General features: G+C 39.1%; 1 protein-coding gene across 1 annotated transcript in view; it reads right to left on the bottom strand.

The window, feature by feature from the left end:
• USH2A (usherin) overlaps positions 1-15,598 on the bottom strand; it is a 635,462-nt gene that overhangs the window by 334,371 nt on the left and 285,493 nt on the right. Inside the window, 2 exon segments of the mRNA XM_037497740.2 lie at positions 9,277-9,438; positions 11,988-12,101. Of these exon segments, the coding sequence (XP_037353637.1) occupies positions 9,277-9,438; positions 11,988-12,101 (276 nt within the window).

The following is a 15,598-nucleotide window of genomic DNA, read 5'->3' as shown; positions in this document are numbered from 1 at the left end:
AACTGGAAAATACGTTGAAAGGCTAGCTCTAACACCTCAGAACCTCACCTTATTTGAACACAGGGCTGTTGCTATTGTAATTAGTTAAGACAAAGTCATTAGGGTGGGACCCTCATCTAAAGGGACCTGTGTCCTTATATGAAGGAGAAATTTGGACTCAGGCAGCACACAAGGAGAATGCCATGTGAAGATGAAGTCAGTGATCAGATGATGCATTTCGTGTCAAGGAATGCCAGAAAACTCCCAGAAGCTAAGGGAGATTCTTCCTCACCTCCCTTAGAACAAACCAACCCTGCCCATACATGGATTGATATTTCTAGCCCCTGGGACTGTGAGACAATACACTTCTTTGTGTAATCCACCCAGTTTGTGATAAGCTGTTGTGGCAGTCCCAATAAACAAATACAAGTAGTTTCACCAAAAACAATTTTTGCTACATTTTCAATAATTAAATGAAATATTCTAAGAAGCTACTGGAACAGCCCACCTCATTAAAACTGTGTACTACATTTAGCATATTAATTAGTTCTGAATTATGCAACGGGATTTGTTGTCATTTACTTTAAAATATTAATTTCCTCATTCTCATTGTTTCTTCAATTTAATTCATTTCATTTCAATTTAGTTCAATAAGAGTTTATAAGATGCCATTAAGTCTCTTTTTCTATGATACACACTACAGAGATAATGAAAACAAACAATGACATGATAACTGCATGCAATGAACTTACATTGCTTATATCAAGACTTATGTCATTTTAGATAAGTTAATATTGCAAAATAGGATATTCAAGTAAAAAAAGATAGGATAGTCAAGTAAAAAAAATGGAAATAATATGAAATCTATGACTCAAAGGAAAATGTGGACATTGAGGAAGATCATCAAAAAGGTTTAATCTTTTGATGGAGGTAGATAGTACTAGAGGTTAGAAGAAAATCATTCTTGATATGGGGTAGAAGAAAGTGAGGCAATGAGACTGACTAAATACCAAGGTAAAGAGTAAGGAGAGCTAAAAGATTAATATTCATAGGGAAAAGCCACTCAATTCATTAAATATCCATCCTTTATCCCAATCACATTACTGAGAATCACATTACTGAGAGATAACCACAGTTAACCCTTGGCTACTTACCCTACACATAAAATTCACACATCCACACATCCACATGTGTACACACATAAATTTAACTAAAACACATATGTGTGCTACATGCCTTCTGTTAAAATGGTTCTTTTTAATGTCTTCCCATGTAATTAAATATTCTTCTATAGCATCATAAGCTGGACAGCTACGCAATATTTCATTTTTTAGCATCTAGAAGTTTGTTACCAGAGTACACAGACCAGTGATTTCATGCACAAAGTGCTAATTTCATAGATGAAGCCTTTCTATATTTCCCAGATTGGGACTTGGAGAAAGAGGTAGACATTTCATTTCATAAATATCCCAATGGCTTTCTGGAAGATAGGATTGTAACAACTGACACTGTCTTAGCATCTACCTCGTAGGATTTTAACAACTGGCACTGTCATTGCAGCAGATTCAGGTCACAGGTATGGGAATACAAAGATTGTTCTACTGATTCATGCTCCAACCTATATCCCCTCAAATAAGCCAGTGACAAAAAGAAAATGTACTTTTTGATTCTATTCATATAAAGTACAAAAACAGTCCTGTAAGTCTAGAAACAAGAGGGCAAAAATGGGGTGCTGACAGGATGCTGAAAATATTCTGACTCAATTTGTGCCAGTTTTATGAAGTGCTCAATTTGGAAGATTCATCAAGTTAGCTACTTAAGGACTCTTCATATAGGAAATGAAGTGATAATTAAGAATTTTAAAAAATAAATTGAAAGCAAGAGCAGCCATCAACATGGTCAAAAAGCAGGCAGCCTCCACTTGTAAAGTTCTCAATGGAAGAATGAATGCCATCACCATTTTCAGCATTTAACTACACTACAGTTCTAACTGGATGTCAGTCTCATTATCCTTCTGAAATCCCTTCTAGTATAGAGTCCTTTGCTAACATTTAAGAAAACAATATCCATCAATTAAGTTAACATATCACAGGTCATATTTGGATAAAGATCCTAAAATATAAATCAAAAAAGTTAATTTCTTCACAAGGTGTGAACTGTGGAAGTGTATTAGTGGATGAGAGACGATCCATTTGCTACATAATGGAAACATGTTGGTTCTATGTTGAAACTTAAGTGGAAAATTTGGTCAGAATTAGTAACTTGCTAACTTGGTCTCTGAGAGCTCTAGCTTTTCTATCTCCCAGTTTAGGTATTTTCCTTATACTTGCAAGGATATTTAGACTTCCTGTAATTTAATGCTACATGTCTGACATAAAAAGACCACAAGGTTTAATTTGGTTTGTTAAGAGAAAGGCACAGTGACGCATAAATGAAATAATTGCCTCGGCTGAAAACCCTCTCATGCTGTGTCTTACTAGCACTTGGTCTAACGGATTAGAATACCAGCTTGTAAGCAGTATTCTCTCCCGTATTATTACTTTATAAATGGAGTGATTTATATGTGTGGAGATATGGGCTTCAGAAATGCAAAATTAAAGAAAATATCAAGGTTAAAAGGAACTACTACTTTGCAAACCATCAGTGTGAATCAATATAATTGAGCTAAAATTTGAAAAGTGTTGGTAAGATTCCTTATGATGCCTGGTTAGAAGTACCTAACCTTTAAATGCTTTTTATTGTGCCATAAGCAATAGAGTTTCTTCTACGATAAATTTCTCATCGTAACACTTAAGTGTTCAGAAGGTTCAGGATGCACATTTCTATTTTGCTGTTTATACATGTTTCTTTTTGACCTTGGCAAATAAGACCAAAAAAAAAAGTTTTAGCACTTTTAGTTGGTTTAAGATATACTTACTGTCTTTCTCACTTTACCAGAAGTCTGTTTATTTGTTCTCTCTCTCTCTTTGTCTCTCCTTTCTCCCCTCTTCCCTTCACCTCTCTCACAAATAGAAATATATTATTCTTTATAGTGTTAGAAACCCCAAGCACTCTTATATACTCATAAAAATATTATAGATTTATTAGCTAATACTCTTCAAATTGTCCTATAGCCTGTAGTTTGGTGTCAGATATTCACTTTTGTTAAATTTTAATTTTATATATTTTTCCATCATTTTTCATTTTTGTACAATGTATGCATTTTCATCTTGGTTATCATCCCTGTAAAATTCCCACCCTGCTCCCCTTGTTTTGCTCCTACTCCCTTCTCCCCGCCCGCCCCCTGGTGTGTCTCTGGATTTCTGGAAATTGCAAGCAATCTCGGTTATGTTGGGTTAAAGTAGGACCACAGCTCTTTCCTTATCATGTAACACCAGGCACACAAACTTCCTTGTGGTGAGGGAGACTCTTCCTCACAATGACTACCCTCTTGCTTTTCTTGTTTCTGAGAACTTTTTAGTCTTCTCTGAAACATCTCACAAACTTCTTGAAGATTGCCGGTTTCTGGTAGGGTGCTCATTTAAAATGAGAATGATGTGGTTGGCTACCGTCTGGAGAGTCATCATCAATCAGGATGCTATGAGCCTGAACTTTGAAACAATCCTGGTGTGTTAAGCAGTCTCACAAAATGGATCCTTTTTTCATCCTATTTATGAACATACCCTGCTAAAACCTCTTAAGTGGCCTACAACAGCTCTGCTGGTAATATCGATAGCGGTCCTTCAATCTTTCAATAACGTTTTTAATCATAAGCTTTAAAGCACAATTGTTTTTACCTCAAAATTCTTAAAAATCTGTTTTGGGACAGAAATAAGAGATTAATGGAGATCTTGCAAAAAAAGATAAATGGCACCACCAGAATACCACAAAACTGGGGGAAAAATTAATTGAACCTATACTTTTGATAAATATTTATTTTTTGCGGAAGAAAAATGCATACTAGTTTAAGCTGTCATTATACTAACCTACATCCTATTTTTCATATTATTAGTAATACATAATGTGGTAGTTTATATTCAAAAATAAAACTAGAATGTATATACCTCATGTATTTATCCAGAAATACACCAAGGTTACTATGGTTACGAAAAATCCATTACCTTTGAATACAGAATGAAAAAGTTTGACTTAAAGTGTGTGCTATTTATTATAGCAAACATCAACAGCCTTCGGGAGGTTTTCTAACTGGATTCATTTTTCAGTGTCAGGACTGACCCACCATATTACTAGCTTATGGCCTATGCAAGGCAAAAAATTTGAACTGTATGCATTTTTAAATATATTTTGTACTAACTCAAGGTGCAGCGATGTCTTTGACTTTTAATGCTTCATATTTAAGAGAAAGAAGGAAAACCTCAAACCACCTAGATGCTAAGTGGCTTCTGAATTAAAATGCATTTACTTTTACCTGAATCTACCTTGTCAGTGAGACGCATTTGTTACATTATGGGAGAATGTTGGTTCTAGGTAGAAACTTAAAAGGAAGCTACAAATAAATGGAGTAGGAGTGAGGAAAAAGTATTGACACTTTGAATATTTACGAGAGGATAAAGCCAAGTTATTTAGGAAGTCTTTGATAGTATAGAAAGGAAAAGAATTTTAAATGGTGCAGATGATTGCCAGCACGAAATACAGGATAGGTAACAGCTCTGGAGGAAGTTTCAAAATTATTCTCACCCCTATTAAATTTTTCCTCCTCAAGACTGTGGTCAGTTAAACAAAAGTAAAATATAAATGGCTGATGATCATACAAACATAGACAATGGAAGTAGTAATTAAACTACATGCAAAGAAACCAAAGCATTATTTTTCACTGGTAAAATTGCCAAAGGTTTAAGAATATAACATTACCTGCTACTGAACTTTCCTGCAGAACGATGTGAAAATGTATATCAAATATTCCAAATAAGTTCAATGGCTTTGAGTTCACTGTTACCTTTCTAGAATATAGCTAAGAGTCATGTACAAAATAGGCATCAGAACATAGTCAAAACAGAGATCAATGAGAAACTTCTGAATCACTCCAGGGCTAAAATGCATTAATATACATTATTGTGTGTTCATAAGGTGGGATATGATGCTATTATTAAAAATGTTTCAAAATGTTTTTAGAAATATGCTTAATGAGTTAGAATATAGTCAGAATAAGAGAGCAAACAAGGATTTAAATTATACATTAGAGTTCTATTTGGTTAAAATGAATAAATCTTAGAAGGAATTGCATCAAATATCAAGTGTTTCCATCTGTATGGTGGAATTACAGGGATTAGCAAACTGCATGTTTTAAATTACTTTCAATAGTCACATATTACTATTAAGATTAAAAGGTATTCACCTCTTCTCCCATCTAGTAGTCTGCATTTTCTGTTTCTCCGACTCGCTATGAATTGACATTTCAGCACCTTGGAGACCCAAACTCTCACCAAAGCAGCAGCTTCACTAACTACACCCACAAACTGCTCAACATGAAGTGGCGGCCAGTAATCCTGCCACAAAGTCAAACGTGAGGACCAAGAAGAGCACCACAGGTGCACAGGGCCGGACTCAGTGCCTGCAGTGGTTCACACCCCCTAAATGGCTCCAGCACCTCCTCTCTCAGCTTCTGCCCAGCTGAATTCACACAGCAGATACCCTTTCCTGCCCATCTTCCCTGTGATTCCCAGAGGACAGGTGAACTTTGAAGACAGAAATCACCTGAGTTTTGTTGTTATCACAGGAACATGAAAGAGATGCTAAAGATCATCATATTCAACTTTGACATAACCAGAGACTCTCTGGAAAAGTGGGCCTTCAGTCTGTGCTATAGCAGAAAATACATGTACTTTAGGCCCCTGAATATGGATGGAATTGCGTTCCCCAGAATTGTCATGTTGAAGCCTTCACCCCAGGGTGACTGTATGTGGAGAGAGGGTTTTTAAATAAAGAGACAATGAGGTTAAATGAGGTACCTAAATCAACAGGACAGAGTCCCCACAAGAAGAAGGCGGGACCTCAGGGTGGGGGTATAGAGAACATAGACCACATGAGGACACAGCGAGAAGGCAGTTTTCCACAAGCCAAGGAGAGAGGCGTCAGGAGAGGCCAAACCTGCCAACACCTTGATCCTGGACTTCTAACTGTCTGTGGTGGAGCCACCCAGACCACAGCAGCTGTAGCAGGTGAATACAGCTGCTCTGGGGTTTGTATTCAGGCTCCCATCTCCCTTTCAGAGCTGCTGTGAGAAAATGTGTCCAATAAGCAGAATGTGTGGAGATGAAAGCATGGCCCGTGGAACCAGGCAGACAAGATATGAATCAGTTCTTCCCAGGACTGCCCAGAATTCCTTGCCCTCTAGGCCTCAGCTTTACTCGCTGTGATGTTAGAACAGTCAAGGACAACTCTGCACTCATCATATGTTCTCATCTTAGTTCTTCTCCTTTTAGTGGCCAACAACACAGTCCCAACATTAGGGGAATGAGAGAAACAGGAAATGGATGACTGATGAGAAGCTAAATAGGTTATAGAAAAAAACAAATAAAAATGCTACTGGCAATATAATTCTTTAAAAATCTACCCAGAGGATGAAAACCATGGACAACATCACGACAGAAGCTACAGAGCGATTGTGGGCACTGTAAAAACATCTCACTTTCTGTGCATTGTATTGGGGGTACCTACTGCACTAATGAGTGCTAATAGTGCTGTTAGTATTCACAGTACTTTTAATTAGTATCAGTACTAAGAATATTAATCCACTGTGGTAACATCAGCCACGTTCACTGTTGATATGACAGTCACATGATCAGACAGAGAACTGGCATCCTCTGTCTGTGGTGTTAGCGATCACGTGAACTGTGCCTCCTCTCCTCTCCACATTGCACTTTTTCTAGCTCTGCACCTTGTCACCTCATCTGGCCTTGTGCACATCTTGGAACTGTTCCAGCCCCACAGCCTGAGAACTGCCATCTGCCACACCCCCACCCTGTGGACCACTCAGCATCGCTGTGTACACAGAAGGAACCTGACTGACTTTCTCTCTGATGGCTCCCTTTCCCTTCTCTTCTCGTGCTTTTCATTCCCAGCCTGCTCCTGCCATCCACCGGCCCCCTCTGCTCTCTCCTTTCCTTGCTCCCAGGAGAGGTCTGCTTCTTTCCTCCGTTTATTACTCATACGCCCGGCCTGTCCCATGTCCTGGAGATGCAGTAATGAACGAGGCAGATACTGTTCTGTCCAGTTTAGCAGAGAAAACCAAGAAGCAAACAGTCAGCCTGATTCAAGACAAGGCAGACAGAAAACGGGGCCAAAGTCTTCATAAGCAGGGCCTCCCTGATGGCACAGGGGTTAAAGACAGTGCTATCAAGCTATTGCCAGCCACTGCAGCAGGAGTTCAATCCTGGCCAGCCAGGGAGCAACCCACATGGCACAGCAGACCTCTCCTGACTCATCCGCTGCTCCCCTCAGCAGTGTATTTCAGTAGATCTGCCTGTTCTGCTCCCCACTCTCTCTGGTGAATCCTCTCACCCCATGCACTCCAGCTTCCCTAGTTCTTATATTCATAAATAAATAAATCTCTAAAAAAAAGCATCCACGAGCATACAAGGCATACCTCACACATGTGAGGACTCAGGACGGCTTCTCCCAGGAAATGACCACACTGGATCTAAACAGTGTGATTTCTCATGAAGCATATGGTACACTCTGGGTTTCCCAAAGTGATTTTTGTATTTTTATTATCATTATAATAAACTTATTATCATTATAATAAACTTTACTAGTGTAAAGTTCATACCATGATGTGTTTTCATTTTTCTTTCACAAAGAATATCTGTGGTGTCTAATTTGTAAAAATAATGCCTTATTTTTAAGATGAATTAATTTTTTAAAAATACAGTCTCTATCCTGCCTTCTACATAAAAGAATGATTATTATTCTCTTTATTAAGTGCTGTGAACATGCTAGGTGTTTATAGAGAGCTCTATTTCTCTTTAAAACCTTGAAAACTGTAGGCATTTCCAACTTACAGATTCAGAAGCTAAATCTCAGGGAATTTAATTATTTGTTTTAAAAACTGCATTCTTAACATCATAGCCAGAATGCTGGAGTTGGGACATCTACCACTCACAGGCTGGTTGGTCTGGAGGAGGCTACTTAACCTTTCTATGCCTCAGTTTCCCTTTTTGTACAATGGGGATCATAATAACATCTACTTCATAGAATAAATTTTATAGAATCCTGCTCAACTGTGATTAGTAAAATGTAAAAGTAGTCATTCTCATCCTTGGAAATTTCCCGGACTAGCTAGGACACAGAATGAGGAGAATGCAATGGGTTGAATCCTGTCTCCTGAGCCCAGGCCCCACACCCCTGTTTCTCTGTGTCCCATAAATTCACAAAGCCAGGAGAGGAAGGGCGGCCGGGCTGAGTCCCTGTTACACCCTCAGTACCTGGCATTAATGGGAAGGAGTGAATGCATAAATAATTAATCCAGCCTCTGACTCTGACTTGGTGACCTTTCAGAAGAATTTAATATTTCCAGGCCTCAGTTTTCTCATCAATCAATATTTGATTAATGTCTTACCTGATAGTCAAATCTAGTATATAACATACAATAGCATAACCACTATAACCGCTATACAAATGCAAACGTGATTCAGACACCAGACCTCATAAATAAGGCAGACCTCTATTTCCATAAGGCTTGCATTAATTCATCTTATCTAAGGGTCATTATGCTTTCTAATAGGACCTGGACATATAGACATTTTCTTCTCAAATAGTCTAAAATTCAGACCACACTCATTTACACGGCTGAGCCTCAAGATTATTCCACATTCATAAGGATTTTCATGGTTATCCCATATGACCATGGAATTTGTTAGAAATTACCAGGAAGTGAACCAAGTACTGTGAGCTCAGCTGGGGATCCCATGTGGCCAGCTTCAGCCCTGTGACCAGTTGGAGGGAGAGGAGTCACAAGCCAGGCTCTTTGTGTTGACAAATTTCCAAACATCCCACTGCATCTGAGCAAGGTGTATTAGCTGAAGGGTTTGGGAAAGAATTGGGGAGGTCTACAGTAGGAACCACATGGTAGGACAGCTGTGGGGGATGGGACAGAGGGGGCAACATGAGCTCTTTCCCTTTGTTTTCAACTTTGGCTTCAAAATAATTGTTGGGATTTAACAGGAGACAATAAGGAAGCCAACTTAACCAAAAACACATTTTCTGATAATCCTATAGTTATCTGATATACACACACATACACATATATATAATCTAATACAGATTACAACTCTTTGCTGATACATATAGAGCACTTACCTGTGACTGTCTGGTTCATTCCACTGCCTGAATAGATTAGCCTCCCATCCATATATAAAGAGTACCAAGTTATAATACCATTTGCTTTATTGGGTGGATTCCAGGTGAGTAACAACAAATTGGGCAGGGATTTGGCTACTGGTGGCAGAAGCTCTTGTGGAGCTGTAGAAAAGAACAAGATTTATAGAGTCTAATTTTAGTTTACTTTTCTAATTCAAACTTTTCAAACCCAAACCCATAAATCATGGAATCAACCTGAAATCCCATGCATGGAAGTGTTCTTGATTCGTGGGCAGCTTGTCAGTAATTGCTTTCGGAACAGTACTAAATAACTGTCCTGAATTTATGAGAATTTGCATGAATGATGGATGGGAAGTACTTATACCTGGTTCAGTTGACTGATGCTTGTGTTACTTCATCAAAAGTATTATTAATCCATAATCTCTATTTGGGGATGTATCTTGAAAAGGAAATAAAATAGAGAATCCCTGTCCTCGAGGAGCATCTTATCGAAGATGGGCAATGCAGGTGAGGGTGGTTCATTATTTATGTACATACACACACATATATACACATATGCATATATCTATGTATTCATGTATATATACATATATGTACATATATACACATATATATTATTTAAAATAATATACACACATAAATATGCACACATGTGTATATATACACATATATGTACATATATAACCCCCTATGACATGATAGTATATACAAATATATAAAAATGCAACAAATCAACATTGGGTACACCTTAAGCATACATAATATTACACATCAATTTTATCTGTTTAAAAAAATTACTAGACTCAGGTGAGCATAAAATATTATTTTTAAAGAATAAAATAGCAAACATATCTGCAACCATAGAAATTCCCAGAAAATGTGTAATCAATTAAATTAGTTATATATGAAAATCACATTATGTTCAAGCTATCTTAAGGCTGTTCATTTTCTGTAGTGGTCACTGAATTAGAATCATAGAAACTAAAAGTTTTAAAAAATTGACTCTAAACACATCTATTGTTCAGTAAGTTGGCAACAGCTTTCAGGAAAACCTAGAAGTTGAGGATTCCTCAAATAATGAGGAGGAAATGGTGACTTGGAAGAGTGAAAATTCCTTAGAATTTTCTAGAGGTACAGCTGTGAAATAGGGTTGAAGGCTATCAGGAAAAATCCAAACAGAGGATACAGGAAGGTAGAGAAAATAAGGAGACATAATGACAACTGCTCAAATCAAGGCTGGTGGAAGACTCCGTAAAAGGGCATGATGGTCTCATGTCTCTAGTCATGATGCTAAAGAGAAAGTGTCACCTTCATGGGACAGGATGGAGAGAACACTGAGAAAACCTGGCCATGGGCCTTCAGGGCTTTAGCCCAGGTGAAGGGGGTCTGGAGGGGTCAGGTGCAAAACACAAAGAGTAAAGGGTCACCATAAAGATTTCACAAAATCCATTTTCCTGTTGTGGCTATATCACATGGGCCTCTGTCTTGTTCTCCCATATCCTCTGCTAACGATTTCTTTTGTTTTGTTTTGTTTTTTTTAAAGATTTATTTATTTTTATATAAGAACCAGGGTACAGGCCAGATGTGCTGGAGGGTGAAAGGATTCACCAGGACAGAGCGGGGAACAGAACAGGCAGACTGACGAAATACACTGCTGAGGGGAGCACTGGCGAGACAGGAGAGGTCTGCTGAGCCATGTGGGATTCTCATTGTACAGCCAGGATCGAACCTGCACTGCAGAGGCTGCAGACAGCTTCACAGTGCGGCACTCAACTGCCTGTGCCACCAGGGAGGCCCTGCTAACGATTTAAAAGAGGGAGGGAAAGAGGTAGGATCAAGAAAGGCCAACAGATGGACAGAGAGAGAAAGGGAGAGACTGGCTGTCTCTTTTCCCCTAAAGATCAAGCTTTTACATTTCCTAAGCAACTTGACCACCCGACAGTGCAATAAACCTGTAACTCTTTCACACAGGTGAGAGAAATAGGAAGCAACAAAGCTTCAGATGTTTTGAAAGCTGTGATGTCCTGAAGCTGTGTAGTCTGATGCTGACCAGACCTTACACTGAGGAGTGCTGAACAGCTTCTCCTCCTCACTGGCTTCCTCTCGAATGCTTTCTGAGACAGTCATTTATGCCGATAGTTTGTAAGTTCCAGCTTCAACAAAAGTGAGTCTAAGACAGAAGGCATGGAGCAGGGATGAATAAGGCCTATATTGGCATTTGGAGGGGCCATCATACTGGAATAATTGTTGCCTGTGCTGGTGTTTAGCAGTTAAAAGAGACCATGGAAATCAACCGTTTGATTCTCAATTTCATACTGTGCCATACAATCAATTCTTTTTAGTCAGACTGTCTCTAGATTTACTTCTGAGCCATAGTAAAATGAGGAAGCTTTCATTAATCTTTCAGATGCTTCATATTAATGACAAGGCTCTTGCATGAACAATGTAACAGCAATTAAAAAGCCCATTAATCTGCATTACAGCTATTAAAGATGCATGTCATTAAAGGGTATGGAGTTTGATTCATTTTCGCACCCCCCCAAAAAATGGAGCAATTATGGCCTGGCAATGCACTTTGTCATCAAATTAGGCCGGGTTTTCCAGCAAATGGCCTTGCAGCATTTAGCTCTTCTCCTATTTTATTATTCATGACTGAAATGTGGAAGTCAAGACCTTTGAAATTACTTTACCTTCTTGTGGAGTAGAGATGCTCAGTGCCTGTGTGCTCCCAGTGCAGCCAGCCAGAGTGCAAGCAGTTAGGGTTATGGCATAGCTTCTGAAGGGCAGCCAGCCTGTCAATATTCCTGAGATAAAAGGGGGAAAAGAGGTTTGCATGTTTACCATAAGCAACTACAAAGAGTAGTGTGGGGAGTGAGAGAGAGACAGAGACACACACAGAGAAGATGCCTCCTTAATTCGTTTTCTTGCCTCTTTGCTGACTGCAGATTGGAGTGACCAGTGAGGAGACATTGTGAGGCCAACTTATAAACACCTCTGAACTGCATTTCCCTAAATATGTCCTCAGCACACTTGTGCCCAGAGCTGTATCCCTGTAAAAATGCTCCTCTGCATGTAGCTACTGAAGCTCAGCATAATGGACATGAGAGCCGGGATGAAGGGTCCTGGAACAACGGCAGAAACAAAACTCAATTGTCTTCAGGGGTCATCTTTCAACCTTACTTAACCAGAGTCCTTTCCATGGAGCACCTATGAACACCCTTCAGGAAATGCTACACCCAAGAGTGGCTTCGTTATTTTAACAGTAGGATGCACACATACAAACTATTTGTTCATGTTGCTGCTGACAAACATGCAAATCAACAGAGTGGAACAATTAGCAAATTAGATCATTATGCTTTTGTACTTCTACTTGCAAAATTATTCGTTTATTTAATTAAGACACCTGTCTTAAACAAAAGTGTTGCTCATAGAATGGTTGGATTAACCTGGCTTGGTGGTGGAGATATATGAAGAGTTCCGCGATTCAAAGTACCTGTAGAAATGAAAATACGCTTTGTTCACTGGCATTCATAATCAAGGAAAAAGCTCTTATTTAGCTAATCCTGTGAATTAAAGAAGGATCAATAATGGAACTTATGAATTTGCTTGCCACTGTTTTTCAGTGCACAAGTTTTTCAGAGCTGCCTTTAATCCTAACCACATAGCCTCTCATCATTCTCATGGAAAGACAGCCCCACTCATGGCATCCCCTATGTTGAATAAACACCACCCCTAATCTAGGAGGATATCATTGTGCCTATATTGGTGATGACTTGCATAATTCAGACACAAATTTTAATAAACATGTTTCCCTATTCCCCCCATCCCAATAGAAATTTTTTAATTGCCTTTTTTTTATTGAGGTAATAATGGTTTACAACACTATAGGATTTGGGGGTACAGGTTCACACCTCTTCAGATGTATGTCACCACACTACACCCACCACCAAGGCACCCAGAGTCCTCAACACAGTCCAATGGGCTATCACCCCCTTTGCTCCTTACTCTCTACCACCTAATCTGGTAAACTCAATTCTATAGTCATATTTCTAGGGTTTGTTTTGGTTTAGTTTTGCCTGTTCCTTTTGTTTTGCTTTTTTATATTCCACAAGAGTGAAATCATCCAGTATTTGTCTTTCCTCTTCTGAATTATTTGCTTAACATAATCCCCTTCAATTCTATTCAAAATGTTGCATATGGCAAACTTTTAAGCCTTTTTATAGCTGAGTAGTATTCCCTTGTGATAAATTCCACAATTTCTTAATCCAGTCCTTGGTCATTGGGTGCTTAGGTTGTTTTATAACTTGGCTTGTGTAAACCCTAACTACTTTTTGTGTTGGCACCTCCTGATCCCTAGTACTACCTCAAGTCTTCTTTCCAGCAGGTCCCAAAACATCGTTCTCTGTTGTACTTGGCATCATCATCTTGGCTCATGGCCAAAGAGGGCGGAAAGCCAATGAGCTAATATGCATACCCATGTGACCACCTCATTGCAAATTCTGCTCTAACTTCAAGTCCCCCTCACATCTCAACCTTCTGCTTTTCCTCAATCCTGGCACTTATCACCATTTCCTCTACAGTCTCCCAGCCGTTAGCCACATTGAGTTCACTTTCTTTTAGGAAGTGACTCCTTCATCCACTAGATGTCATAAAAGTAAGTGTCCACCTTCACATATGCCATCATATGGCACTGCAGTGGTGAAGAGCACAGATGCTGGGGCCAAATGCCACTTTTGCTGCTGATATGGTGCTGGGATTGGGCAATTGGTTAACTACCTGTGTTGAAGGTACCTCATAGACCTCACCTGTGAGATGGAGATAAGATGGTATTTACATCCAGTGTTACTATCAAGATTATATGAGTTTAGGAACATAAAGTGTTCCACACAGAGCCATCTGGATGGAAACTTCTTGTGCAGAGCTCAACCGAACTTATGCTGCTACTACAACCCATTGTCTTCCCACACAACCTTGCTATGCACTGATTTTGATCTTCTGAAAATCACTAGGCATCCCTGAAATACCACTGTGAGTAACTCTCCATCCTTATTCTCTGTATTTATTAGACTTTCTCCACCCTTGCTTCCTTCAGTGCCAATGAATTTTCTGATATGTTCTGAACTACTGAGAGCGCTTTTCTTAACCCCTCTAACTCACAGTCCTTTCACCATTCCTTACTTAGCTCTTGTTGCACAAACCTGGGCCCTCAGGCTTCCTTTATTTTCCTTAACATTTGCCTTTGTTAGCTCGTCAACCTCATCTCTCAGTGATAATGATGGTATCTACAGACGACTTCTCTTCCCTAAGTACTGGCACTATGTCTACAGGCAGATCATGTAGCCACCTGAGGCTCCACTAGCATTTCACTTTCAACATGCCCCAACCAAACTCAATACCCTGAACTATGTCGTAAGCTTCATTTTCCTATTTCTTCAGGCTTCTCGCATAATCTCACAATTGCAGGCCCAATGTACAATATATTCTAACCATCCCATCCTTTGAAAATCTTTGGCACTTGTCACATCTTTCCTACTGACAAGTTTGAGTTGACTGCAAGAGTCTAAATAAGACAACTTGCTTGTCTGCATTAGTACAGGGCCATATCAGCAAGAAATGAATCAGGCCCAGAGAATGAAATTTTTAATCCTATAACAAGACAGAAAAACATGTTGGGTTAGGGGATTAGTTTCCATTGTTTATCACGTGTGTGGCACATATGAAAAGTATTACTGGTCACAGGTGGGCATGACTTAGCTGGGGCCCAGAAACATCAGGTTCAAAAAAGGAGGTCAGAGTTATAAAATCTGTCATGGGTCACCCATTCAGATAATATGTTAACTCTGTAAACAATTATAAAAGCAACTACATTACTCTGCAACTTTGATGACTGACCTGTCTTTTTCCAAATCAGAGCTGAAGTGCAATGCTAGAATTGTGATGATTGTATCAACTCAGCCAGAAAAGTATTAATGCACACTTAAAGAAACATCATGTCAACTCAGAGACTGAGTTCATGTTCCCTAAAAGTATCCTTTCTTGCCTTCCCTAAAGGGGGAGCTCTCTGTGTGTATAAGTGCATCATGAAAAATTCCCTTGCTAATTTTCAAGACTTAAGGAACTTAAGCCTTAAGGGCTTTAAAAACCAGGAAATATTGTTCTCAATTTTGCACCTTCTACTTTGAGCTTTGGTTGAGAAGTTTACTGAATTGCATTATATAGAAAAATCCTGAGGTTCTTAAAGGAAGATGCTGGAGAGAAACTAGATCATCCTTCAGGCCATTATTTATCAAAGGGTTCACAC

This window comes from Talpa occidentalis, unplaced genomic scaffold, assembly GCF_014898055.3.
Source record: "Talpa occidentalis isolate TD23 unplaced genomic scaffold, MPIMG_talOcc4v2.1 talOcc4.8, whole genome shotgun sequence".
Lineage (NCBI taxonomy): Eukaryota > Metazoa > Chordata > Mammalia > Eulipotyphla > Talpidae > Talpa > Talpa occidentalis.
Note: the sequence above shows the minus strand (reverse complement) of the source record. Positions and strands in the feature narration are given on the sequence as shown.